Source organism: Protopterus annectens, chromosome 3.part0 (assembly GCF_019279795.1).
Source record: "Protopterus annectens isolate FY-2018-M chromosome 3.part0, PAN1.0, whole genome shotgun sequence".
Lineage (NCBI taxonomy): Eukaryota > Metazoa > Chordata > Ceratodontiformes > Protopteridae > Protopterus > Protopterus annectens.
Genome location: NC_056731.1, coordinates 505,270,354 through 505,297,577, shown reverse-complemented (window position 1 = coordinate 505,297,577; position 27,224 = coordinate 505,270,354). Strand labels below are relative to the sequence as shown.

The 27,224-nt window shown below is 38.6% G+C and overlaps 1 protein-coding gene across 3 annotated transcripts in view; it reads right to left on the bottom strand.

Moving 5' to 3' along the window:
- The window catches only part of CTNND2 (catenin delta 2), a 6,416,678-nt gene that overhangs the window by 591,963 nt on the left and 5,797,491 nt on the right, over nt 1-27,224 (bottom strand). For all 3 annotated transcript variants that reach the window (XM_044064921.1, XM_044064922.1, XM_044064923.1), the window contains one exon: nt 20,808-20,981. In XM_044064921.1, coding sequence (XP_043920856.1) covers nt 20,808-20,981 — 174 coding nt within the window. The remainder of the gene's footprint in view (nt 1-20,807; nt 20,982-27,224) is intronic.

Sequence of the window (27,224 nt, the reverse complement as noted above, 5' to 3'; positions counted from 1 at the left end):
TTTTCAAACTGTAGATTGCAAGCAAGGTTATATGACATCAGTATTGACTCAGCATGGGGACAAATAAAGCCCCATTGCTTATTATTCATCACAACTGGACCCAGTGGCGCGGTCTCTACCCCACTGTGTACAAGCAGTAGTTGCAGCTGCAATGGCAATGCAGGCTTCAGCCTCAGTAGTGTTATTCCACCCTCTCACATTGAGAGTGCCTCATGCAGTCGCAATCATTTTACTGCAAGAAAAAGTAGCATATCTTTCCCGTGCTAGGCATCTTTCTTGTATGACTATATTGCTGAGCCAACCTCACATGACAATTGAACAATGTACTACTTTGAATCCGCCTACCTTGCTCCCAACTCCTGTGGATGGCACACGTAATCAAGCAAAAGACACTGCCTAGAAAAGACCTCACGGATGTTCCCTTGGATGATGCCGAGGTGACATATTACGTGGATGTCTCATGCAAAAGGAGTCCTACAGGTCAGAACCTAACAGGTTATGCAGTAGTTTCCAATACTGAGATTGTAGAAGCGAAACCTCTACCACATAACTTATCTGCACAAGCAGCAGAGTTGATTGCCTTGACACGGGCATGTACCTTAGCAAAGTGTAAAAGCGTAAACATTTTTACAGACAGCCAGTATGCTTTTTCTACTGTACATGTTTTTGCACAACAGTGGAAGAATCGAGGAATGGTGACATCTACTGGCAAACCGATTAACCATGCACAGTTTATTTTAGATTTGTTAGATTCTATTCAGTTGCCCCAGAAAGTAGCTATTTGTAAATGCATAGCTCATACAAAACAACAAGATAGGATTTCAAAAGGCAATGCGAGAGCTGACACAGCTACAAAGCAAGCAGCCTCAAAAGCATTTCTTTTGAACGAGGAATTACAACCTTCTGAGATTTTAGACTTAGAAATGTTGAAAACAATGCAGACACTTACTACACAAGCTGGAAAAAAAATGGAAAAGACGAGGAGCAATTCTCAAGGAAGGGCTGTACATCTCCAAAGAGGGAAAACCGATATTGCCGTCTAATTTATTTAGATATGCAGCTTTGTTGAGCCATGGGCAGAGCCATGTCTCAACAGGGGGGATGGTACAGTTAGTGAATCGGGTATTCGCTACGTATGGGTTTACAAACTACACTAAAAATTTGCCTGTCATGTCACACTTGTAATAAACATCATGCACAAGGGGCATTAAAGCCCAAGCAAGGGAGTTTCCCTACACCACCATATCTGTTTCATACTATCTGTATGGATTTCATAGAATTGAGCAAATGTGAAAACAATAGGTACTGCCTTGTCATTGTGGATATGTTATCCAAATGGGTGGAGGCCTTTCCGACTAGTAAACCAGATGCAGCCACTGTTGCAAAGAACCTAGTTAAAGAAATTATTCCTAGATTTGGCATACCAGAAAGGATCTACAGCGACAATGGTACACATTTTGTTAACCAAACTATACAACAGTTAAGCCAGTATTTTGGGATTTCTTTAAAACATCACTGTGCATATGACCCTCAATCTGCAGGGTTAGTAGAGAGGCACAATGGAGTTTTAAAGAATAAGCTTAAAAAACTCATGGTAGACACACAGAAGAACTGGGTGTACTGTTTGCCTCTGGCACTGTTGAGCATGAGAACTGTTCCGAATGCAAAAGGATTGACACCTTCCGAAAAGATTTTCGGAAGAGCTTATTATATACCTCAGTGGAAACCTCTCATGCCTGCAGACCAGGAAGCAGATTGGACACTTGCAGAGTATATGAGGAGTATGCTGAATAACAAGCATCTTTTACAGTTTAATTCTGTTTCATATAAAGACCAAACCAAACCATTTGAAGTAGCAGTAGCCCCAGGCACTTGGGTCTGGGTGAAGACAATCAAAAAAAAGAATTGGATGACACCAAAGTAGGAAGGTCCATATCAAGTACTGCTGAGCATGCTCACAGCAGTCAAAATTGCAGAACGTTCATCTTGGATTCATTTGACACACTGTAAACTAGTCAAAAACTTTGAACTTGATAAAACTCTTGCTAACACACATCAGCAGTAGAATGACAAGACCCAGAGAGAATAGAAACGCTGAACGACTTCAGCGGTGCTGCATAATCATCTAAATAACTGCATTAGTGACAATGTTCTTTTTGCTGTGGCTTTTGTTGTGGCCTTTCTTTTCTTCAGCCACACCAGCTAGACTGAACAAATGTGATTCAACACTCATAGACTGGCATCCGAACTTTAACACTTACCAAGCAATCAAATATGTGTATGCTGAGACTTTTAATATTTCAAATTGTTGGATTTGCACAGCTATACCAACAGCATACGGGGGATTATTGATGGCTGCTGTCCCCCTAGGGGTCAATGAGACCTGGGAAAACTTGATTTTTGCGACTACACCTGTAAAATCTAGAGACAAAAGTGCATTATTTCTACCTGTTACACAAACAGGAATTGTATGCTTTTTTAAGAATGACACGATTCAAGTAGGTTAGAGCAAATGTAATGTAACGGTTTCTTATAAATGTTATATTAAACCTAAAAATGCTAAAAATACAGAAACAATTTGTGATGCATATTATGACTCATACTTTGAGTTCTTGCATCAAACTTTCAGTCATATACAACATAATCCTGTTCTTTTAAAGCAACTGTCTATTATAGATAAGAAAATGTTTCATGCAGGGAAGGTGTATATCAATACTAAGGTAGAAAACTGTTATTTCATATGTGGGAAAAAGGCATACAAATGGTTGCCTGAGAATTGGTCCAGCAGTTGTTTTTTGGGTTACCTGGTCCCACGACACACTACAGCTTTGCCTTATGGGAGAATTCGAAACAGAGATGTCGCAAAGAAACCTGAAAATCCAATCAAGAAACCTGAGAATCCGGTGGGACAGATTGTAGCAGGCTGGAGAAACCATAACTCCGTGAAAGACAAAAGTAAACTAGCACACATGGACTTGAGTGACACTATCATATCCTGGGCTGGCATAGCCCCTGCACATGGTGCAGTTAAATCAATTTGAGAACTGAGAAAGCTATCCAAACTTCTCGAGGTCATGAGCAATGCAACTTTTTTTGCTCTTGAATTAATGACTGATGAACTGAATGCAATGAGAACTGTGGTGCTTCAAAACCGCATTGACTTCACCCTAGCGGCGAGAGGCGGTACGTGCGCTTTAATCAAAGATGAGTGTTGTTTGTTTATTCTCGACAATAAACACGAGATCAATGATCATTTGGAAGTGATTCAGCAAGTATCAGACATGACCCAGCCAGGCCCGAACCCACTGATGGACTTTTTCCAGAATTTGTTTGGGGGGGTGGGGTTCCATCCTAATGAACATCCTGATTGCCATTTGTGTGGGATTACTTTTGTTAGGAGCATGTATTTGCTGTGGTATTCCCTGCATGAAAAAATTAATCAAAGACTTTATAGACATGCCAGTTTCTGAGACTTTGTATCAAAGTACAGAAATTGAAGAACTATTGAAAAAGGAAACACTTTCATAAGTATTAAACTGAATGACTCTCTTAGCTGCAAATCCTCAAAGGAAGAGGTTAGGAGAAGAAACAAACTGCTTATGCTTTTGAAATAGAATAAAAAGTATTAAAAGGGGGGAAATGTTAGAAAAATATGTATTAACATATGTGTGCAATGCTTATTTTAAATAAGGGAAGATTAACACGTTTTTATTCCATATGCAGCATTAGTTCTATTTGAAACTGAAAACATGCTTATCTGAAATTGTGCTTTCTGACACTGCAAGATGCACTCTGACCTAGTTTGCTAGCACAGCAAAATACATGTTTATGCCTTGGAAATGTACTGGAAAGCAGGTGATTTTCTGCTAGGTCAGGAAATTAAATGGAGAATAATAATAATTTCTGTAGATCCATTCATTATGGACAATAAGCTCTGTTCATGCTAATGAAAAAGTGCATAAGCTGCAAGAAAGTTAGATACTATAAACAATGAACTGCTTCAGAAATCTGTACTTGCATTGTGCTTGAATTAGCCATAGTACCTAGACTTGTAACATCACATAGCAAGAAAGTTATAATTGACCGGTGGTCGTCAAGGCCATCTTGTTTACTAAAAAATCTTTTTAAAACTTTGAAGAGTCAGCTAGAAATGTGAGAAACATCTGTAAAGTAACATAATTGTGAACTGGTAATCTATTATGTCAGTTGTAGTGGGCAATGTCTTGAAAGAAAGGTATAATAATTGTGACACTTCCTGATTTAGTCAGACAAACTCTGTAACTGCATTTTTTGTCTCCTTGTGCAAGAATAAAGATACCTAAACTGAACCTTATGTGTTTGGTCTTTTGAAGTATTTTTCTTTGACACCTAGTTAATAAATTTTTCTTTGACACCTAGTTAATAGTGTCACTCAACCCACAGCTTCCACGATCTCAGATACACCATTTTCATTGCTGTGGAACAAGTTCTCTCCTCCCTTTCAGAAACTAAGAATACTTCATCCATGGGCTCTGACAACATACCAGGTTGCCTGATTATCTGTGCCAAATATAGCCTTTCTGGAGTTCTACTTAAACTCTTTAATCTAAGCCTCTCCACTGGTTACATTCCTGAAACCTGGAAACAGATGTTGTAATGAGATTACAGAATGGAGGCCTAACCATGGAGCCTAGTAACTATAGCCTATTAACCTCACTAGTCTCATATGTACAGCTATGGAGTGCATTATCTAAAATTTCATATATATGGACATGGAAAATCTCTCAACCCTGGAACCTCATCAGTCTGGCTTTATTAAGGGAAGGCCCTGCATCTTTAACCTCATTAATTTCTTTAAAAAGTAACTGACGTAATGGACAATAGATTTGCATTGCATACAGCATATCTAGATCTGGACAATGCCTCTGATACTATTCCCCATGCAAGCATTAGTGACAGACTTGTAAATCTGAATATAAATCCATATATCATGTATTGGATTGCTAACTGGTTGTCTGACACATGTAGATACAGTGGGGGTAGATTTGATCTGGGACACTCCCCCCAGTCCCATCTCTTTACCTCATTCTACAATAATATCATGTTGTGGTGACCTTTTACGCCAGTGTCAAGACTTTGACCAGCAACTTTCAAACAGGAAATGAAAGCACTCAATAAAGACCTTTTGTGGATCCTGGTCTGCTTCTTCCAATACTTTTTTTACTTAGTTTGCTGTTTTGTTCATCTGTTTTTGAATTGTATAGCATTACTAAGTATTTGAAAGTAATCCAAGCAAGGCAGGCAGTCTGTTTCCAGTCGAAAATCCTTTATTAAGTACACAGACAAGCAATTCAAGTAAAACAAAAATAGAGTAATAATTTCCTCACAAGCTTTCTAAATATATATATACTTTTTATCAGGCATGGGAGTGGTTTATTGTGCTGTAAAACAAAGTGTTATTGGTACACATGTTAAATTCACATCCCTTTCCCCATCGGTGTGACATTTCAGCTGGCCTGCCCTACTTAGTAGCTGTCACAATAATATATAACCCTTATGTACTTTAACTAAAATTTATAATGATGTGGTACCTGTTATTTAACCTGATTATAAAGTAGATTATTAAGTCTGTGATTTTATCCTAGACAATATACTACATGGCTGGAAATATATCAACCTTAGTTCATTTGGCAATCAAAAAATATATATAAATATATACATATACATTTTGCATGAAAAAATCAATTTCTATTTTCATAACCTGTTTGTTAACAAAGATTGCTTTCATCCTTCTAGACTTCTTCAGGTCTGTGTACAAGAACCCTTAAACAATCTATAAAAATATATATAATTGTATAATTAGTTAGTATTGTCATTACACATCATTTTGAATAAAGTGGAAAAAATAACCAGAAAAAAATAAAAATAAGAAAAAATGCATGTATGATGATGGAAACAAAATATACACTTAAATTTCAACTGACTTAAAATGGTATTTAAAACCAATTTGTAGAATAAAATAAAATAAAATACAATACAAAATAAAATACAATTAGTCATGTAAACAATGTGGCAATTTTCGAAGTTCCAGTGCACTTTTAATTGAACAGTAGTAGTTTAGTCCAGGCTTCCTAAAAGAGTTCAGCTTTAATTGCCACATGAGTTCATGTTTCTCTAGAATATTTGGGATGTCTCATTCAAGATCACCCATGTCTATGCGATCCAGGATCGGGAACTTAAAACCTGTGTGTCTTTTATGAAGAGAAAGGTGTTTGGCTGGTGCATTATTTTTACATCCAAAGCAGATTTCTGACAGATGACATGAAATCCTACGCTTGAGTTTATTTACAGTCTTTCCCACATAGAATTCATCACATTCATTGCACTGTACCCTGTAAATTTATTTTGTAGTGTTACATTCACCCCCCTGCACTGGTTTTAATGATCTTCTTTAAATAAGGGCAATAAAAACTATCACCTTGCTGTATAAATATACAAAATGTACAATTAGTTTCACATCTTTTAGTGCTTTTTTTCATATGGTCTAGGTTTAAATTCAACAAAACTTCTAATGTTCCTGGCCTTCCCATAAACAAATAATGGGGTTTCACCTAAGATGTTAATCAGAAAAGGGTTTCCTGTGACAATTTCCCAGTTTTTTTTAATAATATTTTTGATACTGTGATAATCCAAAGTGTAGACACCACAAAGCTTTCAGGTTAAACAACCCTTTCTCAATGCATCATGTTATGCATTGAGAAAGGGTTGTTTAACCTGAAAGCTTTGTGGTGTCTACATAAAGGTTTTTTACTCAACAGTCGTGGTTTTGGATTTATAATCCAAAGTGCATGTCAGGATGCAGCTATTTTTGCATTTGTTATTCTCTGTGGAATTACTTAACATTTTTATACTGGGGTTTATATATATTTTTATAGATTGTTTTTAGGGTTCTTGTACACAGACCTGAAGAAGTCTAGAAGGACGAAAGCGATCTTTGTTAACAATAGGTTATGAAAGTAGAAATTGATTTTTACATGCAAAATTTATATGTATATATTTATATATATTTTTTGATTGCCAAATGAACTAAGGTTGATATATTTCCAGCCATGTAGTATATTGTCTTGGATAAAATCTCAGACTTAATAATCTGGTTAAATAAGATGTACCACATCATTATAAATTTTATTTAAAGTACATAAAGGTTATATATTATTATGACAGCTCAAATGTTACACTGATGGGGGAAGGGATGTGAATTTAACATGTGTACCAATAACACTTTGTTTCACAGCACAATAAACCACGCCCATGCCTGATAAAAAGTATATATATATTTAGAAAGCTTGTGAGGAAATTATTACTCTATTTTTGTTTTACTTGGATAGCTTGTCTGTGTACTTAATAAAGGATTTTCGACTGGAAACAGACTGCTTGCCTTGCTTGGATTACTTTCGAATACTTAGTAATGCTGTACAATTATATATTTTCTATTATTATTTTTTGTTTTGTTTTGACTTAAGACGAGTTTAAGTTCGCTACTTCTACTACTATTGTCTGATCTGACTAATATACAGTGCTTAACTAAAAATATCTGGACTGAAAATATTCCACACAGAGAAGTTTCTTACACTGTTTTGTTTTTGGACCCACTACACTTTACTGGGTTGTTTTGAGACTTCGGGGATACCACGGAGATTACTTGTTTTTTGTTGGTAAATATTCATATCCCAGTGTATCTCTCACCCCGGGAACACACTTCCACTACATGCCATGCAGAGTAGCACCCTTGCCACGTTCAAGCTAAACATAGATAATTGAATGGACAGCCACAAATTCTCTCCTGGTCTGTCTTGTCTTGCCCTCCTTGAGGCTAATGGGAAATTTTGAAAAGGAATTTTTTGACTAGGCTTGAAATGTTTTGCAGTCCAATTGCCTAGTACTTGTGTATGAACCTAAGAGACATTTTGGGGATGAATGTAGGGGTTCTTGATCATGTACTTGATTTCTACTATTTCCATGGTACTAAAATCCCCTTCCCATTACAACAAAAATCTGCTAACAGTGTTCCATGTTATCTGTACAACCTTGAAGCTAAGTATCCATTTTTTTCCTTTACCATATTTAAAAGATGTGTAAAGTTCTGGGAAAAGTGCGACAAGCTTTATTCTTTAAATGGCAGCTTTTAATATTTTTTGCAGTAGCCACATTGTACTAAAAATTCATGCTTGAACAAATCATTTAAAGAATATCTATTTAGTTTATTCATATTATCCACGGTGGTGCAGCGGTAGCATTGTTGTCTCATAGCAAGAGGTTCTCCCGTTCGATTCTCAGCTACTGTGCGGGGAGTGCCTTCTGCGTGGAGTCTGCATGTCCTCCCAACGAGTCAAGTGGCATTCCGAAAGACATGCGTGAAGGGCGTGCCTTCGTTGAAGGTTGGGCGTCGAGCTGGCAACTCGACACAGTGAAAATCTACTGCCAATCATTAGCAGACCGGAGTTCCGCTGTGACAACCCCTAACCGGGAAAAGCCGAAAGACAACAACAACATGTTTTGTCAGTTATTTATTACAGATGTCCTATTACAAAAAGCAAATACTAAGTTATCTTCATTTATGAAGATCATTTTGGCTGTGCAAAAGCATACATACTTAAATCAATTTCCTCTCAAATATAGCAAATAGAGCTCGATAGAAATATTATAAAATACTGTAAAGTAATCTGCAAACAAACAATATAAAATGAGATTGAAGAAAAGTTGTCATTCAATATGTTCTTCATGGCAACAAAATAAAAAAATGGGTTTGCTACAACATACTTTATTTCACTGAGCATTTTCATCATATAATAGTCAGACTTTTATATTGTGTCATTCAAGCCTGCAAAAAACAGATTTGCCTTGGTCTCCTTCATTTCAAGCCTTATTAAAAAAAAATCAGCTTCTGTCAAATCCTTCGGTGTACCCAAGAACCCAACAAATGAGGCTGGATTCAAAATCTTTGCTGCATCACGCTAAGCAAATCTGCACAATAAGAGGATGTGCACAGGGTGTGTGTGATTCAGAAAAGTAGCTGCATGATATGGGCAGTCCAAGCAGCTTAGATGGTCACAGTGTATGCTAATGACCATCCAGTGAGACTCTCATTATGATAATGAAGCAACACAGAATGGTAGAGCCATTCAGAAATGTACAAATATCATGCAAGGGAGCTGCACCCACTATATATTTAAATTCAAATTAATGTTCCTATTCACACTGAGTAAATTGCAATGTAATGCTAGAGACTGCCACAGCTTTACTAAATGTGTATTTGCAAGAGGCTGTTATTGCTGCTGCCATGTACAATCCCACTCCCAGAAGCATAAGGTCATCCAACCACTCTAATGTTTTCATGGAATCTCCAGCACCAACATTGTGGTCCTATACCATACTGATAGGGACATCATTCAAGATAGTGTGGACTTACAATGGTCTTCACTGCAGTCCCATGAGAGTCACGGAGTACCTATCCCCATGAATACTAAGGTATGTGAGGCTTTATGTATATTAGATACAGGAACTTTTCAGTGACCTACTGAGAACACCAGTGAGTTATCTCATGTTCACAAATTCCACAGAGGAGACAGTCAATTTCCATGATGTAATGGGCCAAGAGATTGTACCCACATTTTAAAAAAATCCCTCCAATTGAACTGGGTTAGGAGGTTTGTGAACTGGAAAGGGTATTACTCCAACTGCCAGGTGGTCTATAAAGCACGAGTTATTTACAATGGCTGTGCAGGCTATCTAGGCAGTTATTATGACTCCCACATATGGCACACCTGGGGCCTATATTAATGGTTCTCAAGGAATGATTTCCTACAGGGTGATCTTGCTGGTGATGCTGGATATGCCCCTGAACCCTGGTTCATACCACCCATAAGAAATCTATAAATTCAGAGAGACCTTGGGTACAACTGTGCACAGTCACAAGCAAAAAACATTACTGAGCACATGTTTGGGCTGCTGAAAGCAAGCTATCCCTGTCTGTGATGCACTGCAGTACGACACTGCCACATGTGTACAAATAGTATCTTTGTGTGTAATGCTACACAACATTAATCTTACAGCAGGGTGGGCACTTGCATGACTAGTAGTCACCAGAACAACAGGCAGTGGTGGTTGAGTCAGAAAATAAGTCAGAGGAGGAACCAGCAGCACGGGATTATCATGCCACGTGGTGGTGGGTGCAGTATGCAGTGGCACTAGTGCAGAATAAGTGGCACTAACATAGTATGCAGTGGCACTAGCACAGAAGCAGTGGCACTAGCAGAGTATGCAGTGGCATTAGCACAGAAGCAGTGGATCGCACATAGCTTTATAACAATATACAAGAGTTAATTGGATCCACTACAGTTAAACTGAGGCATACAAAACCAGCAATGGGCTGTGCCCTTTCATGCACTGGCTGGCCACACTGTGCATGAAACATACAAAAAACAAGCAGCTATACCCAAAGGGCACAGCACAGTTACCATCATTTGCACAAGTGGAGATGTGATTACAGGAGTGCATGGTTTTCACAGGGAAGTGCGAGTGCTTGAGGCATCTCGTGCATGTTCTCGCCCATGAGCCCTGGTTCTGCTAAGAGTTGCACTGGACATACAATGAAGCTGGATAGATTCTGGTACACTGTGTGACTTTCAGTGACATTCGCTAGGAGACGTGCCAGCGTGACAACACCCATAAACATGGGGACAGCCTCTCCTGGATGTAGACACCTCCACAACAGATGCTGCTGTGGAATTAGTAGCACTGTGGGAGCAGGCTCTTGGTCATCCCATCTACACTGGCTAACACCTGTGGATGTAGCAGTTGGCCAGCTCTGTGGCTGGCCCCTTGACCCTGGCTTATGAGCCAGAGAAGACATCACACATTCTGGTCTGTGACTCTATCCAATGCATCACATGTAAAGGATATGCACTCCCACAGGCCACCACATAATTGGATCACTCGTACTATCTTAGCCACGGCTGTATTGGAACTTGCTTGTGCCTCCATGATGGCCCTGCATATAAACTGAGTTACAATCACTGACCCACCAACTTTAGGGCAAGGGCAGTAACTATCTTCAGCAAGCACCACTACTAACCTCCCTATGTGAGCCTCTTTGCCCATGAGTGCTAGAGGCAGATTCATACATCTGTTTACTAGGGTCAGCACACTTCCCTGATCAATAGTGTGCACATCAACCTATCTTCTCTATGATGTCTGGATAGTCTGGGTATCTACAGGCACAGACTCTGTAAGTGGTATGTGTTATGGATGAAGTGGTCACATTCCCCATGTCCATGCTTCCCAACTGTGCCAGCTTACCCCCACCATCACTATCAGACCCTGGATATTCACCAGCAGTAGGTGAGGTCAGTTCAACAGTGCTACTGCATGGATAAAGAAATCACCTGTGAGTACATCAAAGTCCAAATTATTCAGTGTAAGCATGACCCAGCACCACAACTATAAAAATAACTAAGTTGTACAACTAGAAACATGATAAAAAACAATACCTTATGACCCTAGCTGGCTTTAGGCACCGGGGCCCCCAACCACAGCTATTTTGTAGCATGTTAATCAAATCAACAAAAACTAGTACAGCAATCTTGTGTATTTAATAAACCAAGTGGGTAAAAATAATTCTTATTTTTTATCTCCTTTAAAATTCAAAGATATCGCTGCTTATTTAGCATTTGAAATGCTGTACTCAGTAGTTTTAATCATTTAGTTACTTAATTACTTAACTGATTCCAACTGAGCATACCTTTATAAGGTGATACTCTGTTTTACTCTGGTTTAACTTTTGTATGGTCTGAGGAAGCCTATATGATGAAAGTGCTTACCAGTCTGAATTGTGTTTTGCTGACAATAAATCAATTTTTGCAATTCACTGGATCACATTGGATTTTATGGTGTTGTCCTGCCTTGGCCTGCTCCACTTCTGTTTCATGTTTGTTGTTTGTTTTATATCTCTGCTTATATTAACAGTCTTCACAACTCCTTTAAAAAAATTACCACTAGCATAGAGCCCCTGGCTTAGTTAAATCCTACTGATGAACATTCTGTCCACCAAAAATAAAAACATAGCTAGCTTTAGGTATTTGCAATACCTGTGGCTGCAGGAGGACTCCTTAATCAACCTTGACTGTGTAGGGGCCCCACAAAATCTGCTGCTGGTTGGGGAAAAATGAGGAAAAACTGTATTACTTTTCTGAGTACACTCTAAATGACCCTGTAGGATAAAACTGATAATGAACATGAGCAAGGTAAGAGCTAGGGATTAGCAGCCCAGAGTGGTCAATCTCAGTGTTTACCTTGGATTTTAAGAAGAGCTGATGATTCTAATCTTCAGGGATGGTTTTCTCTTTGAAGGACTTTTATAAATACTAGCATAACACCAGATTAGGGTTGCCACCCCTCCATTTTTTTTCTGGACTACCCAGAAGTCAAACTGATTCTCTGGTAGTCCAGAAAACACTGTGCAAACTCTGGTATCCTGTTTCAAAAAGGAAACAGACTATCGGAGTTTGTAAACTGGCTGATTTACTATGCCTTTTTACAGAAAAGCATAGTAAATCAGCGGAAAGCACACAGCAGGAATGGAAAAAGAGGGCATTCTCCGCTGGGTGATGTCATTGTGACATCACAGAATGGGTGGAATGTAGTCAGGAGAGGGGGTGGGATAGGCGAGGTTACTGGTGACACGAGGGGTTTGGCTTTACTCCGGTTTTAGCCACGACAAAAGGTGGCAACCCTACACCAGATAGTATAACTCCCAACTTCTTTACTCCTGAATTGTGGGCAAAGCCAAAAATAATAATAGAATAAAGGCTCAAAATCAGAATCACATTTTAAATATCACTCTGATTCACTTACAAAAAAAGCTGTGGTGGTACAGCGGTAGTGTTTTTGCCTCACAGCAAGAGGTTCTCCTGTTCGATTTTCAGCTGGAGTGCCTTCTGTGTGGAGTCTGCATGTCCTCCCCATGGTTGAGTGGCATCTGAAAGACATGCATGAATGGGCGTGCCTTCGCTGAAGGCTGGGCGTCAGGCTGGCAACTTGGCACCATAAAAATCTACTGCCAATCATTAGCAGACCGGAGTTCTGCTGTGGCGAACCCTAACCGGGAAAAGCCGAAAAGACAAACAAACTCTGATTCACTTACAAACTTAACAGAATAACACATTTTGCATTAACAAGCATTTTTTGGACAATAACAAGTATGAACCTCTGATCTGTAATACTGAGTGATTTACTAGAAAATAAAAGTTTTTTATGAGAGACGCAGCAAAATTATGAAGCAAAATCAGGGATGGCCTGTGAAATCAGGGACAGTGACAGATATGCATTACTCCTCAATGAGGCAAATAAAAGTAAATTACCCTGCTGCTGTTTGATGACTGCTAAACAATAATCACTGATCTTAATGACAGTACCAGTGATGCATAATGTATTGCTATTTGCTGAAATAAGTGCAAAACTAGTATTGCGATGGCTTACATGTGCACGTGCGCACGTGTATAAAAAAATCACTGATTTTTATCTTTGCACACACCCAATAATGCCAGGACACATACATCACTCTTCTGGGTATCAGTAAAAATACAGTTAACAAGTAGTTACAGTTCAAAGGTACGGCATAAATTTTATCACAGAACATTCAGACACATAGATCTTCTAGGTGTCAACCGTTAGAGTTATGTCATTATAGCTTGTGTTTGGGGACAGTGTGGCCATTGTTTCTTTTACTTTTCTCTCAGACCTCAGAACATAGCTCTCAACCTCTTAGCACAGAAAAAATGGACAAAGACAAAAATAATGGGGAACAAAACCCCGAAAATAGGGACACATTTTAAATATCGCTCTTATTAACTTAGAAACTTGTTAGAATAAAAGATCTCGAGTTAATATACATTTTCTGAAGGAAATTAAATGAAACTCAAATGCCTGCCATTGTTTAGTGAATTCAGTCCCCATTGATTTACCACTAAAATCCAGAAAACCACTAATTGTATGAGGAAGAACAAACCAAAAATATGAGGCAAAATCTGGACATTCTGCAAAAATCTGGACAGTTGAGAGGTATGCCTCAGAGGTGTACAAAGAATGTTGTTATAGCTTGTGAGGGGGCTGTATACTTTCCAGAAGCAACATAATGGAATGCATTACTGTAATCATTATTTTTTTCACTTTACTAACAATCACACATCAGGCACTTAATGTGGCTGATCTTAATGGCAGAACCAGTTTTTTACAATGTATTGCTATTTGCTAAAATAAGCACAAAACTAGTATTGCTACAGCATATGCAGCAGTTACCTGAAATACATGACTGTAGTCAGTTGAGCCTCTGCTTTCATCCAATCTAACACCACAGGGATGCTCAAGCAGGGACTGTCCTTTTTGTTGGGGGGGGGGGAGTTTAAGCAGTCAGGCAGAGTTCCCAGATAGGATCCGTGTATCCTCACAACAACTGGCTTCTTTATTGTGAGATATTTTGACAGCTTTGAATATTAAGCCTTGGGCTTGACTTATGTCTTCCTTGAAAGAAAAAAGAAATTAGACAAACTCTTTTCTTACTCACGATTTCTGTTCAGACCACTACTGGAGCATCCCAGGCATCTATAACCCTATCACTTCTGGGGTCCCAATTTAACTGAGTAATTTTCTAACTGGAAATGCTGCACATTTGTAAGTCAAATGGTACATAATTCTCCTACTCCAGGGTCCTTAACCTAGCATGGGACATCAACAGGACTTGCTGGAGGGACAGATATGTCTCCCAGAGGTTGCCTATCCTCTGGAATAAACTTCCAATACTAGTTAAACAGAACCTTAACCCTTTTTATGCATAGCTTGGACAATTGGATGGGAAACTGCAAATTCACCCCAGGGGTTTCACTTGTGTCTCTCTTGGATAGGGGCATTCGGTGCTGATTTAGATCTACTTATAACATATACCTTATCTCTAGACCCTTAAGGGAACAAGGGAACAAGGGTGAACTTAGCTAGGCTTGTAAGGGTCCTACGGCCATTAGCCTAGTAACCACCTATATGCATCTATGAATCTGTAAACCTATGAAATGGTTATTATTGTGCTGCCTTGGTCAAGAAAAATGTACTGAAAGGATAAAAGGAAAACTAAAGTTGAATAGCAGCAGAGAATTTCTGTTCAAGCCATCACTAAATGAAAAGGTTGTGTATAAAAAAAGACTAAAATGTACTTCAGAACATAAAGAAAGTTATAGCTTCCAAAATAAATGAAAGAGTTAAGGCAAAATCTGAGAAAGAAAAAAGTAATGTGCAAGGTGTGGGGAGCCCGAGATGGGGAGGGAAGCAAAGGGGGACACTGCAAGATGTGTGTGCATGTGGGGGGGGGGGGTGACAGTTGGCAGTGCCAAGGGCACCTTTTCACCTAAGTCCAACCCTGCACATAGAGTTGCAATGTATCACTGTTGCAATAAATGCCAATAACTGTGAATGTTCCTTTGTGAGATGGCTTGCTTGTCACAATCTAAGAATATTGTACCTACAGGTCAGTTTGTGCCTACCACTCCTAAAGGTTTGCAGCATGAACTAAAAGGTTGCTTAGGAGGAGTTAGGGTTACCACCTGTCCCTCTTTGTGCAGGACAGTCCCTATCTGGACAGTTGTGTCCTGTGTAAAAACCAAAAAATGACAAATATCCTGTGATTTTTAGGACAAAAACTATTTCCTAAGCTTTCTTTAATAGTTGTTTAAAGTAATTATTTTGTATCTGAAACATCTAAATGTTATATGAGACTGCATAAGCAAATGCTACAAGAATAAGATTTTATTTTGGTAAAAAAGCAATTTTCTGGCCCTTGTACTGACCATTGGTATAGTATGTCCTGTAAAATCTCACATTCCCAGAAAAAATATCCCACTTAGGGCATTTGAAAAGGTGGCAACCCTAGGAGAAGTGGCAGTGACATGGAGATACACAGATTAGAAGCGTCCAGGCCCCCCCCCAAAATACTAACACTGGCCCTGTCTATGATGATACCTTGTGCAGATGGATGTGGCTGTTACCTCCATCATGTACTAGTACACTGTAAGTCAGACAGTTAAGTTCTATAGTGTCAAAGGGGTACAGAGGACTTGCAGGCATCAATACACTGAAAAAAGGACTATACACTTAAGGCATCTGCAGTAGATATTTCCTGGACCCTGTCCAGTTCTGTTCCAACACCCAGCACTGCACTGTAGGACTCTGTAGAATTTGTGCTCCTTTTGAGACAGGCCAGGAATTTCTCCATCTCTGTGACAGGTGGTACACTCAATGGCCCTCTACCTGTTGCTCTACATTACTGTGCCATGACTTTTGCTTTGTGGATGGTACCCTGTATCATACTGATGACCCTGAGGCACAACATTTTCTGTGATCCTGCCCACCAAGAACATTAACATTGGTGGCCAGGCATGGTCATGTATGGCTGGTCAGCTGCATGCACATCAAAGAGTAATCATCCATGGATATGGAAGGCCTAGAGTACCATGTCAATCTGCACTTCAGAGAATTTTGGCATAGGTATGGATGTTGAAGTCCCAGCAGATGCATTAAGTCTTTTTTGTTTGCCTATTTTGCAAGCACAGCTCTGTTGAAAAACAGTGGAATTAACAATATTGCTCCTTCATGACCCTTACAAATCCTACCACCACTATCTTCCTTGGTCATAGCATATTGTTTTTCTGTCTTACAGTTATATTTCTGTATTCACACTGTAACGTCAGCATACTTCTCAATCTGCAGACATTGGAAATAGGAACAAAGGCCCTTGAAAAGTAGGTGCACACAGCCAAAAATCTAGACTCTAAGTAGCATAAAACTGGAATAACAAATACCATGTAACTCTTCCCACATACTTCCAAAATGAATGCAGGATATTACTAATAAACAAATCTTTAAAAACAGAGAATGATAAAATGATGGAAAAACATAAGCACCTCAAAAGAGATAGACAGTGTTTGAATTTGTAGATTTAACTGAACTGTACAGCAACATTCTACTACAAAGTACAGAAGGTCATTTATTTTTGCTTCTGAAACAGGGAGATGCAAGATGTATCCTGTTTCTTTAAATCATTGGTGCCATTAGTATGTTTATCATGTAGTGGGGTGTTCTGTGTACCAAACATCTTCAAAAGTCACATGTGCTAACTGGTATTCTGAAAATGATGTGAAGGGCTAAATCAGGCCTAAAATTAGGGCTCTACCTCCAAAAATAGGTATATTGTGTGAAGGGGTAAATCAGGCCTGAAAATAGGAATGTTTTACAACTTAGCAACAGCTGTGAGGTATCAAGGACCTCAGTATAAGACAGAAACTTGGAATGGTGTAGCTATCACCTGTGCACCTGGCATCCCACAAACAAGGGAACAGTGCCACCACCATTACAATGAAATTAAGTCCCACAGTCCTGACCTCATTGGCCGATGGGAGGATGAAGTTAATGAGCAGGCACCACCTATGTACTGTAAGTGGACCTCTTATGTTAGCTACACATATAAACTGGCATTGTATGCCATGTAGATATATTTTGCAATGGTCTATTTATGTGTATATTCTCTGAAGATATCAAAAGGAATAGGCAGATACACAGGAGAAGACTGGAAAGCCTAAGATACTGCCAGAGTGAGTGCACCTGCTTCATAATGTCTTGCTTTTAATATTAATAGTCATAGGGTTTCATTACGAAATGTATTACTGTCACACACCAGTGCTACTTCCGTCAGTACTGCCATAATGCCATAACTCAAAGGGAGCAGTGTGACTGTTCAATGTTATTGTTTTTTTTGTACATGCATATTCTGGACAAGTGGGTCAGGATGCTACTCTCCTTACCTGCACCACACACTTCAGGTAGTCCTGCACCAGATGCTTGTACAATTATACCCGCTAGTAGGAGGGTGACTACAGGTAATGCCTTTCCCACCCATTGGCAGCTGGCAGAAAAATATTTTTTGTGTAGTTTTAGTCTCTCATAGGTAAACCTTTATTACTATACATTTTTTTTTGTTTCTTCAATTATTATAAATCAATATCTAACATTTGTGCATACGCAGAATACTATTAAATGAAATGGTGATCCATTTATTTGCAAATTCCATGCCTGACACTCCTGTACTTGTATCTAATGCCTGGGCAATTCTAACTTTCATTAGAATAGCAATTCCAAAGTATCTCTCTTTATCAAATGTGAATGCAATCTCATTTCACCATAATTTTATTAACTGTTGTTTTGATGTGTCCAAAAATCTAATACCCAGTAGATGTATAAAATCATCTGCTTGTATGAATAGTTTATGCACTACAAGTCTTTATAAATGATTTCTGATACTCTTTACATTCACTGCCACACATTAAATTCAAACTTTTCCTTTTTTGCATCTTTATTCATTACCCTTTATTTTATTTTGTTTTTATACCAGTTCTCATAATATTTCTGAGTCACTAGCTCCAAACTACTGTCATCTCTATTTTTATACTACTATTTCAAATTTCCTTTGTTTACTTTACCATTACGACAGCTGGGTTAATTTAACATGTTTTCTGACATTACTTTTATAACTTTTTTGTCCATGTTTACTTTTTAATGTATTAAATTTATATAAAGTACTTTTATCAGTGGCATTTCCAGCATCTTCATATACATCACTGTGATTACAAGTTGCATCAATGTCATCTTCTAAGATTGGTCAGCCATGCCACTTGTATCCTTCATTACTACATTTTCTGCAAACAGATGTACAATTTCTACTAGACAGTCAATGCTCTCCATGTTGAGAAACCCAAAATCTGTGGCAGTCCTGTGTTAAATCTGCCAAATTGCCACAATTATAGTAGGATTTTGGTTGTGCTCAGTATTTTACTATGCCTTTTTTCCATTTATTATAATTGCATTGGGAAGATGTTGCACATTTGAATCACACACTATCAATGATAAACTATACATCCTAAGGTAGCACTGTAGGACAGAGTGATAAAAGCCTCACTGTGCTATAGATGATTAGTGGTTGTCTCTCTGCGTGGCTGCTTGAAACACCAGGCAGGAAAGGATGGAAGTATCAGCTGATGCTAGATCACTCGTCTTGGGAAGGGGAACAGCTCAGCCTTCTACAGTGGAGACATGTAGATGCATTACCTACAGCAAGGAGCCTAGTGTGCCCAGCTATCTGGTGCCTAACCAGGACATTCGACTTAAATGGCAGAGTGCATGCACCACCAGGCAGTGTATAGCGTATACACAGGTTGTCATGGGACTGGGATAGGACAGTCTGCAGAATTAGAAGACTGCTCGACACATTAGCAGCTCCTCCAGGTAATGAAGGGGCTAGAGTCCTCCTGCTATGATTGGGGGGGGGTGGAAGGGACATCCCAGAGACTTCCCATGCTCTGGAACATGCTACCCATCTATGTCAAGCAAAGTTCTTCATTAGCACTCTTCAAGAAAAATCTTGATGAGTGGATGGGAAATAGGAAATACACCCCAGGGATCACTTCTGTGTCTCTGCTCGGCAGTGGCACAGGAAAATAACTTTCTTGGGTGGCGTAAGCCAGGGAACCTTGTTGGCTAGGCTTATGTAGGCCCTTGGGCCGATAGCCTATAAGAAGGGAAAATTGGTCAGATCTTGCAGATCTCCCAAAAATTATACTCCTGCTTCTGAAGGCAGCAGCTCAAACTTGACTCTCACCCATTATTTGCATACGCATTCTGACAATATTATTTGAAGAATCATGCAGTTCTGACACATTACTAACTCTGAACTGGAAATGATTTTTCTTTTAGTATATATATTGTGGTTGAGGATGACACCATCCTACTGTAAACATTAATGAAATTTCCCAAGTGTCCTAATAAACTTCCAGTAGTAAATATGCATACCACCTCAAGTCTCTAGTGAAAATAGGTCACTAGTCTAATTGGATTAATCTTGTCAACAACACTTTAAAAAAATATTCAAGAAGAAATGTGACAGGTGTAGAAAGGCCACTGGGGGTAGGCATGGAAAAAAAGACAACTAAAATGGTGAATGTACTCAAAGTGCAGGCTAGATTGACTTAACTCTTTTCTTCTGTCCATAAGGTGATAAAGTATAATGAATATTAATATTTATTTTCAGAAAATAAATATGATTTAGTTATGTCCTGAAACCAAAATGTAATAGAAATCTGTCAGCAATAGAAATCTGTCAGCAATTCTATTAATCAGTGTAACAAACCAAATTTCTTTATATATTTCTATAATTAATCATTTAGAATTTATTAACAAAACTTGGGACATTTCCAAAACAGACCATTTCTGCAGATGTTTTTCACACTAACATTTATTCTACTCTCTGTAACAGTAGCAGCAATCAAGTCTGACTTACCTGATCATAGAATATGTCCAGCACATATCACACAGCCTTCATGCATTGATATTTTGCCACACAGACCACACACTTCCCTAAATAATGTGGCATTTTCCTAACTCCTATTAAACTTCCTAACTGACCATTATTTAACAATGAGATACAAGAAAATCAATAACAGTTACATGATCAGTAGGCAATTGCAGATAAGTCTGCAGATATAGTCAGAAAACTGGACAAAAGCAATATAAACAAACATATTATAATGATTTAATCCTGCTGTAATCTACTAGAAGTCATCATCAACACTAAAAGGCTACAAGGAAGCTGTTAAAGGTAAAAGCACTGCTAATGCATTTAGGAATTCAGCAGAGTTTTTGAGGACAGATATGCTTGAAATAATAACTCAGTTTCTTACCTTCCAGCTCCCGGCTGCCAAGTTCTGGAGGGCCCCTGCAGCACCTTCTAGTGTGTCAGGATTAGAACATTCAGAAAGAAGAGTGAGGTAGGGTTTGACTATTGAAGGATGCCACAGCATTTGGATCCCTTTTGGAGGGTCAGCACACTCTGGAAGGGGGCCAACACCATCCCACTGTAAGCACAAAAATAAATATATCAAATAAACTGTGTGCAAAGAACAGTACATATGCCACGGAAATATAGGCATACTTACAGAATAATGTTTTTCTAGTGACATTCTTAAGTCTACCACCCCAAACAAACATTATGCCTCGTACTGGGTGGACTAGTATTTTTTATGATATGAATCAACTAATATGCAGTGTTTCCATACTACTAAGACTGAATTCTGAAATTTGATTTCTGTATAAAAGCATTTACAGGACTATAATACTTTTAAAAATTCACTGTAATACACATAAAAACAATACTGTTGTTCATTTCATTGTTGTAGGAGTCCAGAATAATAGGTACAGAGATGATTAAGATTATTTTACCATCATCTAGCTGGGATACAGATGCATTCAGTATGTCCTTGAAGGGTCGTCACACTACAATGTCAGTATACTGGCTACTGTAGTTCGCTTACGTCAGACTGAAGGTAGGATCAAGGATTATGGCTAAAGCATGTTTTGGAAGAAGGGACTGCCCCAGATTAGACAGGATGATAGTCACAGTGGCTTGAACCATATCATCATTGTATGCATTACTGCATGCATGCATGGCATGAACCATATTATCACTGAATCCATGCATGGCATGAACCATATCATCACTGTATGGATCATTGTATGTATGCATGCATGGCATGAACCATATTATCACTGAATGCATGCATGGTGTGAACCATATCCTCATTGTATGCAAGCATTTGGAATGTATTTACATTTGCTACTTCAGTACTTTTTCAAGGATACTTGTGAACATTATGGAGTGAAGTATTAGATTAACTAGAGGAAAACAGAAGATATTACAAAGCACTCATTTGAAAATCTAGGTCACGATCCTAGCACCAAGACTGATGTGCCAACAAGTTATTAAGTACAGTAAAAGGTATCATGTAACAAAATTCAAGAAAAAAGTTCCAATTTGAAATATTGCAAAATCACATTTTACATATTTTGTGCATTATATTTTTAGGATTTTGAATTAAGAAAGCACTAATTGTTTACTAAGTTTTCTATACTTAAATAAACATACATATTTACAGGTTAACTATAACCAATTAAATAAACAGCACCTACAATAAATATAGCATGTGGCACATTAATGACCTGAACAGAATACCTTTGCCCTTTTACTTATAAAAGGGATGAGACAGGGATTCATAATAACTAATCAGAATCACTATGGTCAGTGTATAAAACAGAAAAGTCAACAATGAGAGAGTACCAGCTTTCAGAAATGGTATGAACAAATGTCTTCCTCACACCAGAGTGGAAGAGCTACACACCACCCCTCTTTTCTTTAAATATACTAAACGCACTGTTACACAAACTTTGGGGTAAGAGGAAATTATTCAGCACAAAGATTCTGTGATCCAAAAATGGTTAAGATGCACTATGCGAGTAAATGAGATTCAACTAAATAAATTAATCTAATCATCTTTGAATACACCTCAGCATAATGTATGTATCCGGTGAAACAACACATTTCAAGAAAATTCCTTATGCATATGCAAAACACCATTACATTCTACCCTGTTACATCAGCTAAATATCAATTACATTAAATTTAAAGAAACAAAATTGTTTAAGGAGACTATTTCCAGTTAACACACTTTGTTGACATTGACACACTTCATAGCATGTATTGTTTCCTTTTGTTTTCAAAGTCTTTGTTATTAGCACATCAGTAGAAACATGTGAATAATACATAACCAGGATCTTATGGAACTCAAACCTCAGTTATAAAAAAATGAATAAATGAAGGAATGAATGAATGAATGAATAAATAAACAAATAAATAAACAATGCATTATTATATTGTAATTATACTTACAATATCAACAAGCCAGTCAGAACTGAATGTGCATTGTTTCTGGATATTAATTTTTCTTAAACATCCTTATTAAATTACAATTGTAATAACACAGGTACACATACATTTATAAAAAAAGAAAAAGCACAGTGATATTTCCATTGTTTTCATGCAGTACACATATATGTTTTCTTCAAAATGTGCAAGGGTAGGGCAAAGGGGGGCAGCCACCCCAGGCTCAAGTTGCTAGGGGTGCGATCATGATCACAGAGAATGGAATTCTTTTTGATTGTTGCTCCACATGTCATTGTAAGGATGGTATCCAGAAGACATGGTGCTCCTGGCTGGACTGCCAGATTGGAGATTTGTTTCCTCTTCACGTGGAGTTAAGGGCAGTACACATACGAGTGACATATCAGAGAAGGATATTTTGGCTCCTCAACTTACTGTCAAGATGCTCTAAAGTGGGGAGTGGCACCAAGTGTTAGATAAGCCAGCTATGACTCCGATTTTGTTTTTAACAGTTATCATTCACTTCAACATTACATACACTGCTCAATTCCTGCCTTTCCTTAATTCTCACTCCTCCTTCTGGACATTACTCTGCATACACTGCTCCTATAAATTCCCTTTATTTCAATATAATTTGTTCCTTCCCTTTTCTAAATATCTCTTTTCCAGGTCTTTTAAATCCTTTACAATACTCAGTACTTCAATTACAGATAGGTTAGATTTTGATTTCCATTTGCTAGAAATTGTTTGTTTGACAGCCAACAGTATTAAATTTAGTAAGGTCTTACTATGTTTAGGTCATTCAAATCCAGTGTCTCTGCTCAAAAGAATCATTTCTAACATTTACTATCTACTTGAGGAAAATTATCTGAAGTCTTCTTGGGGAATACCTATGCAAACACTTTCAAGTAAAATTCCTAAACCATCTGGATTTTGTTTCATACTTGGGAGCCATTGTTCCTTTGCAAATTGCCTTTCCAGTCTCTCTTCCAAGTCCCCACAATTGCCTCTGACTGATTCTTATAGATATCATTCAGTATTTTATGTGCTCTACTAAGTATCCCCTTTTTAACAGGATCATCTTCTTTTCTAGACTGGACTACAAATTCTACCAGAGCTGGTATTTCAATTAGTACCCCCTATCCTATTTGTTTTGCCTATACTTTGATATTAATCCCTGGTATGGAAGACAGTCTGTAAATCTGCAGTCCAGACTTCTGCTTAGCCTCATCTCTTTTCCCTACAGGTTTGCCTAAATGCATCCATAAAGACTTAAAAAGCAAAGTAAAAAGTCATGGACATTCAGAAGCCATATATCCAAAATACTTGATGTCCTTAAGGGGTCATTTCTATATATCCCGTGGGGCTCTATTACAGGATGATTTAGGTATCACACTCGAGCTTGGCTTGTTTTTTTTTCTTGTAGTTTTACTAATTGGTTTGTCTGTGTGATCTTTTTACTCTTTGGTTTCAGTACCTTGATACAGGCCATTTGTGCCAGTTTGAGCAGGAAGGCATTACCCATACTGCTGGCAGACAAGAATTATAGGCCTCCTGTAAGATTTGGTCTTCAGGGGAGGTGAGAGTCCAATGACCATGATACCCTCTGCCTCATCATTTTCAAAATTTTGCTGTAGGACACATGCTGTGGAGAAGATTTGGGAAACATCCTCTTTGTCTGATTCTGTGTTCATGTACTTCCTTCTGAACTTTCTCTTCCTCACAGTTCTGTTGTAGGAATCCTCATTTGAACTTCCTTGGAAAAAGTGATCTCTGGACCTCACCAGTATGAAACCAATAATCCTCTGGTTATAGCCAACTGAACTGTAGAATTTTTGCGTTATCTCTCGGAGAAATTAATACTGCTGATACTACTGGTACAAAGGACCTAGATGCAACACTACAGGATCTGCCAAAATGCCCATTGCCAGAACCATCAGGAGTGATAAAATCAAGGCTGTTGACTGATGCCAACAACCTACCCTGACCATCAATGCAAAAATGCCTGCAACTGAGCCCAAGCAGGGAAACTTCAGCCCCAAGGAATGAAAATCTAAACACTCCGACATTGAGAAAGTCACCAAAACTATCACTGCCAACCCCATCTATGCTGAAGATCCAACTACAATATCACTTGCAACAAAGCCTTCCATGCAGGGGATGTTCAGTCTATTCCCACCAAGAAATCATCACTACTGGTCTGAAGGAGGAATGGCAAGGTGGAAAACCCAGGTAGACTCCTCTTTTACGGTAGCATTATCAGAGCTAAGATGATATTGTATCAGAGCTGGGCCTTGGCAAAAACTGACATCATGTGTTCCCAATCAACTTGAGTATGGCTACTGACGGATTAGTTTGGGTCTTGCAGAGGGATTTTGTACCCTCTTTTTCCATAATTAAGAATAGACTGAAAACTCAATGTTCCAAAAATACCAAACTCCTTGCAATAGCCAGTAACACTTACTAAATGAAAGAAAAGGAGAAGACAGATATCAGCAAAATAGGCAAAAGACACTAAGAGAGAGACAGTGTAAGAAGGGTGAAGGGAAAGGAGATGGGACAAAAAGTAGTCAACAGACAAAAAAAGTGCTTAAAAATCATAGTGAACCTAATGCAGAGCACTTAAATGGACAGCTGATGAAAAAACTTACACCAAGCTGTCCACAATTGCCCCAAAACTCAGTTTGGCACTCAAGCTGTTTAGATGAGTTATTGCCAGAATGACAGCATTGAGATCTGGAGAAGCAGCAACAGGAGTGCTATGGGTAGGGAGGAGCTTGAGTTTGTTATTCTAACCAGAGGGTACCCAATACCAGCCTTGATCTTGTAGTATTTGGAGATGACCTGAGGAATACAGCTAATAACTTTGCAGATACATGAAGGAATCTCTGCTAATTTCACTCAGAACACACTGCTCAGAATTCCCATAGTGAAATGCCTAAATCTATAGAGCTCCACAAATCATCTATAAAATTTAAAACTGATCTTTCAGTAACTAGAAGCCACTGAGAGCAATATGACAGCTATGACAGCTCCCATTAATACCCTGACTGGAAACTTATGCATTCTCTGCAGCTTTGCCAGGACACCATCTAAGAGCACTATGTAGACTATATTGTAATATGGTAATCAAGATTATACAAGGGCAGGAATCACCACAGTGACATTTGAAGAGGGAAAGGAGCTTTTGGTTTTTGCAATATTTTCAGGTGGAAATATGGTATTTTGATGCAAGTCAGCACAAGGCCCTAGTCTGTCAGTGTCAGTCTTTCATGAAGAATGTTACCCAAAACACAGCCATGCAGCAAAAATGCCACCCAATTCCTCCATAAATAAAATGGGGTGAGTAAAATCACATGAATGTACAGTGTCATGAATCCCTATTGCCTCTAATTTTGCAGGACTGAGTTTTAACAGTTCTCTAACAAGCAAAGAAAATTCAAATCCACGCAGTCTTTTGATGGTATAAAATGTGACACAGAATGGTTAATGAAGGTAAGGTAAAGCTGAATACCCTCAGTATAGGACTGATAATGAATATCTGCCTCTCTGGGACTCTAACTCAGAGGCTGCAATTCAGCTGTAGACAACAAAGGTGCCAAGAGTGAACTCTGTGGAAATGCACAATCCAGAGTAAATCTGGCAGGGAATGAAATCCACAATATAAAAAATTCTAACAACCAACCATAACTTTTAGTTATGTACTCACCATAACTTCAGATGTTTGGGATCCATCTCGCCTACATTCTGACTGATGGGTTCGGAGCCGATCCCTCGGCTCCGACTCGGCACGCTTATGCCAAAGAGCGAAGTCTCTTATTGGCTGAGCTTATTATATCCCAGGATGCACCACTACCAGTCCCCCAGATCTAGTTTGTCCGCATACATGCACACATGCACGCTCTGATTATATAACATCGCCAGATGAAACAAGATAAAAACAGTAGAACTCAAACCGTTCAATCTCTTCTGATCTCCAAGGCAGGGGGAAGGAGGGTGGGTATTAGGAATGTACGAGATGGATCCCAAACATCTGAAGTTATGGTGAGTACATAACTAAAAGATGTTATGTGATCCTATCTCGCCTACATTCTGACTGATGGGACAGCGTCCCTAGCACCTGAATCCTGGGTGGCTCACTGGAAAACACTCCTGAGTACCGTGGAACCAAATGATGCTCGCCCTTTAGATGCCACATCCAATTTATAGTGGGAAATGAAAGTGTGCGGATTGGACCAAGTAGCCGCAGCACAAATCTCCCTAGAGATAGCGAGCTTGGAATGAAAAGCTATAGAAGTCGCCATAGCTCTGGTAGAGTGAGCTTTGATAGATGTTGTAAGTTGCTTATTCAAGAAGAATAAGCCTGAGTTAATCAGAGATGCTT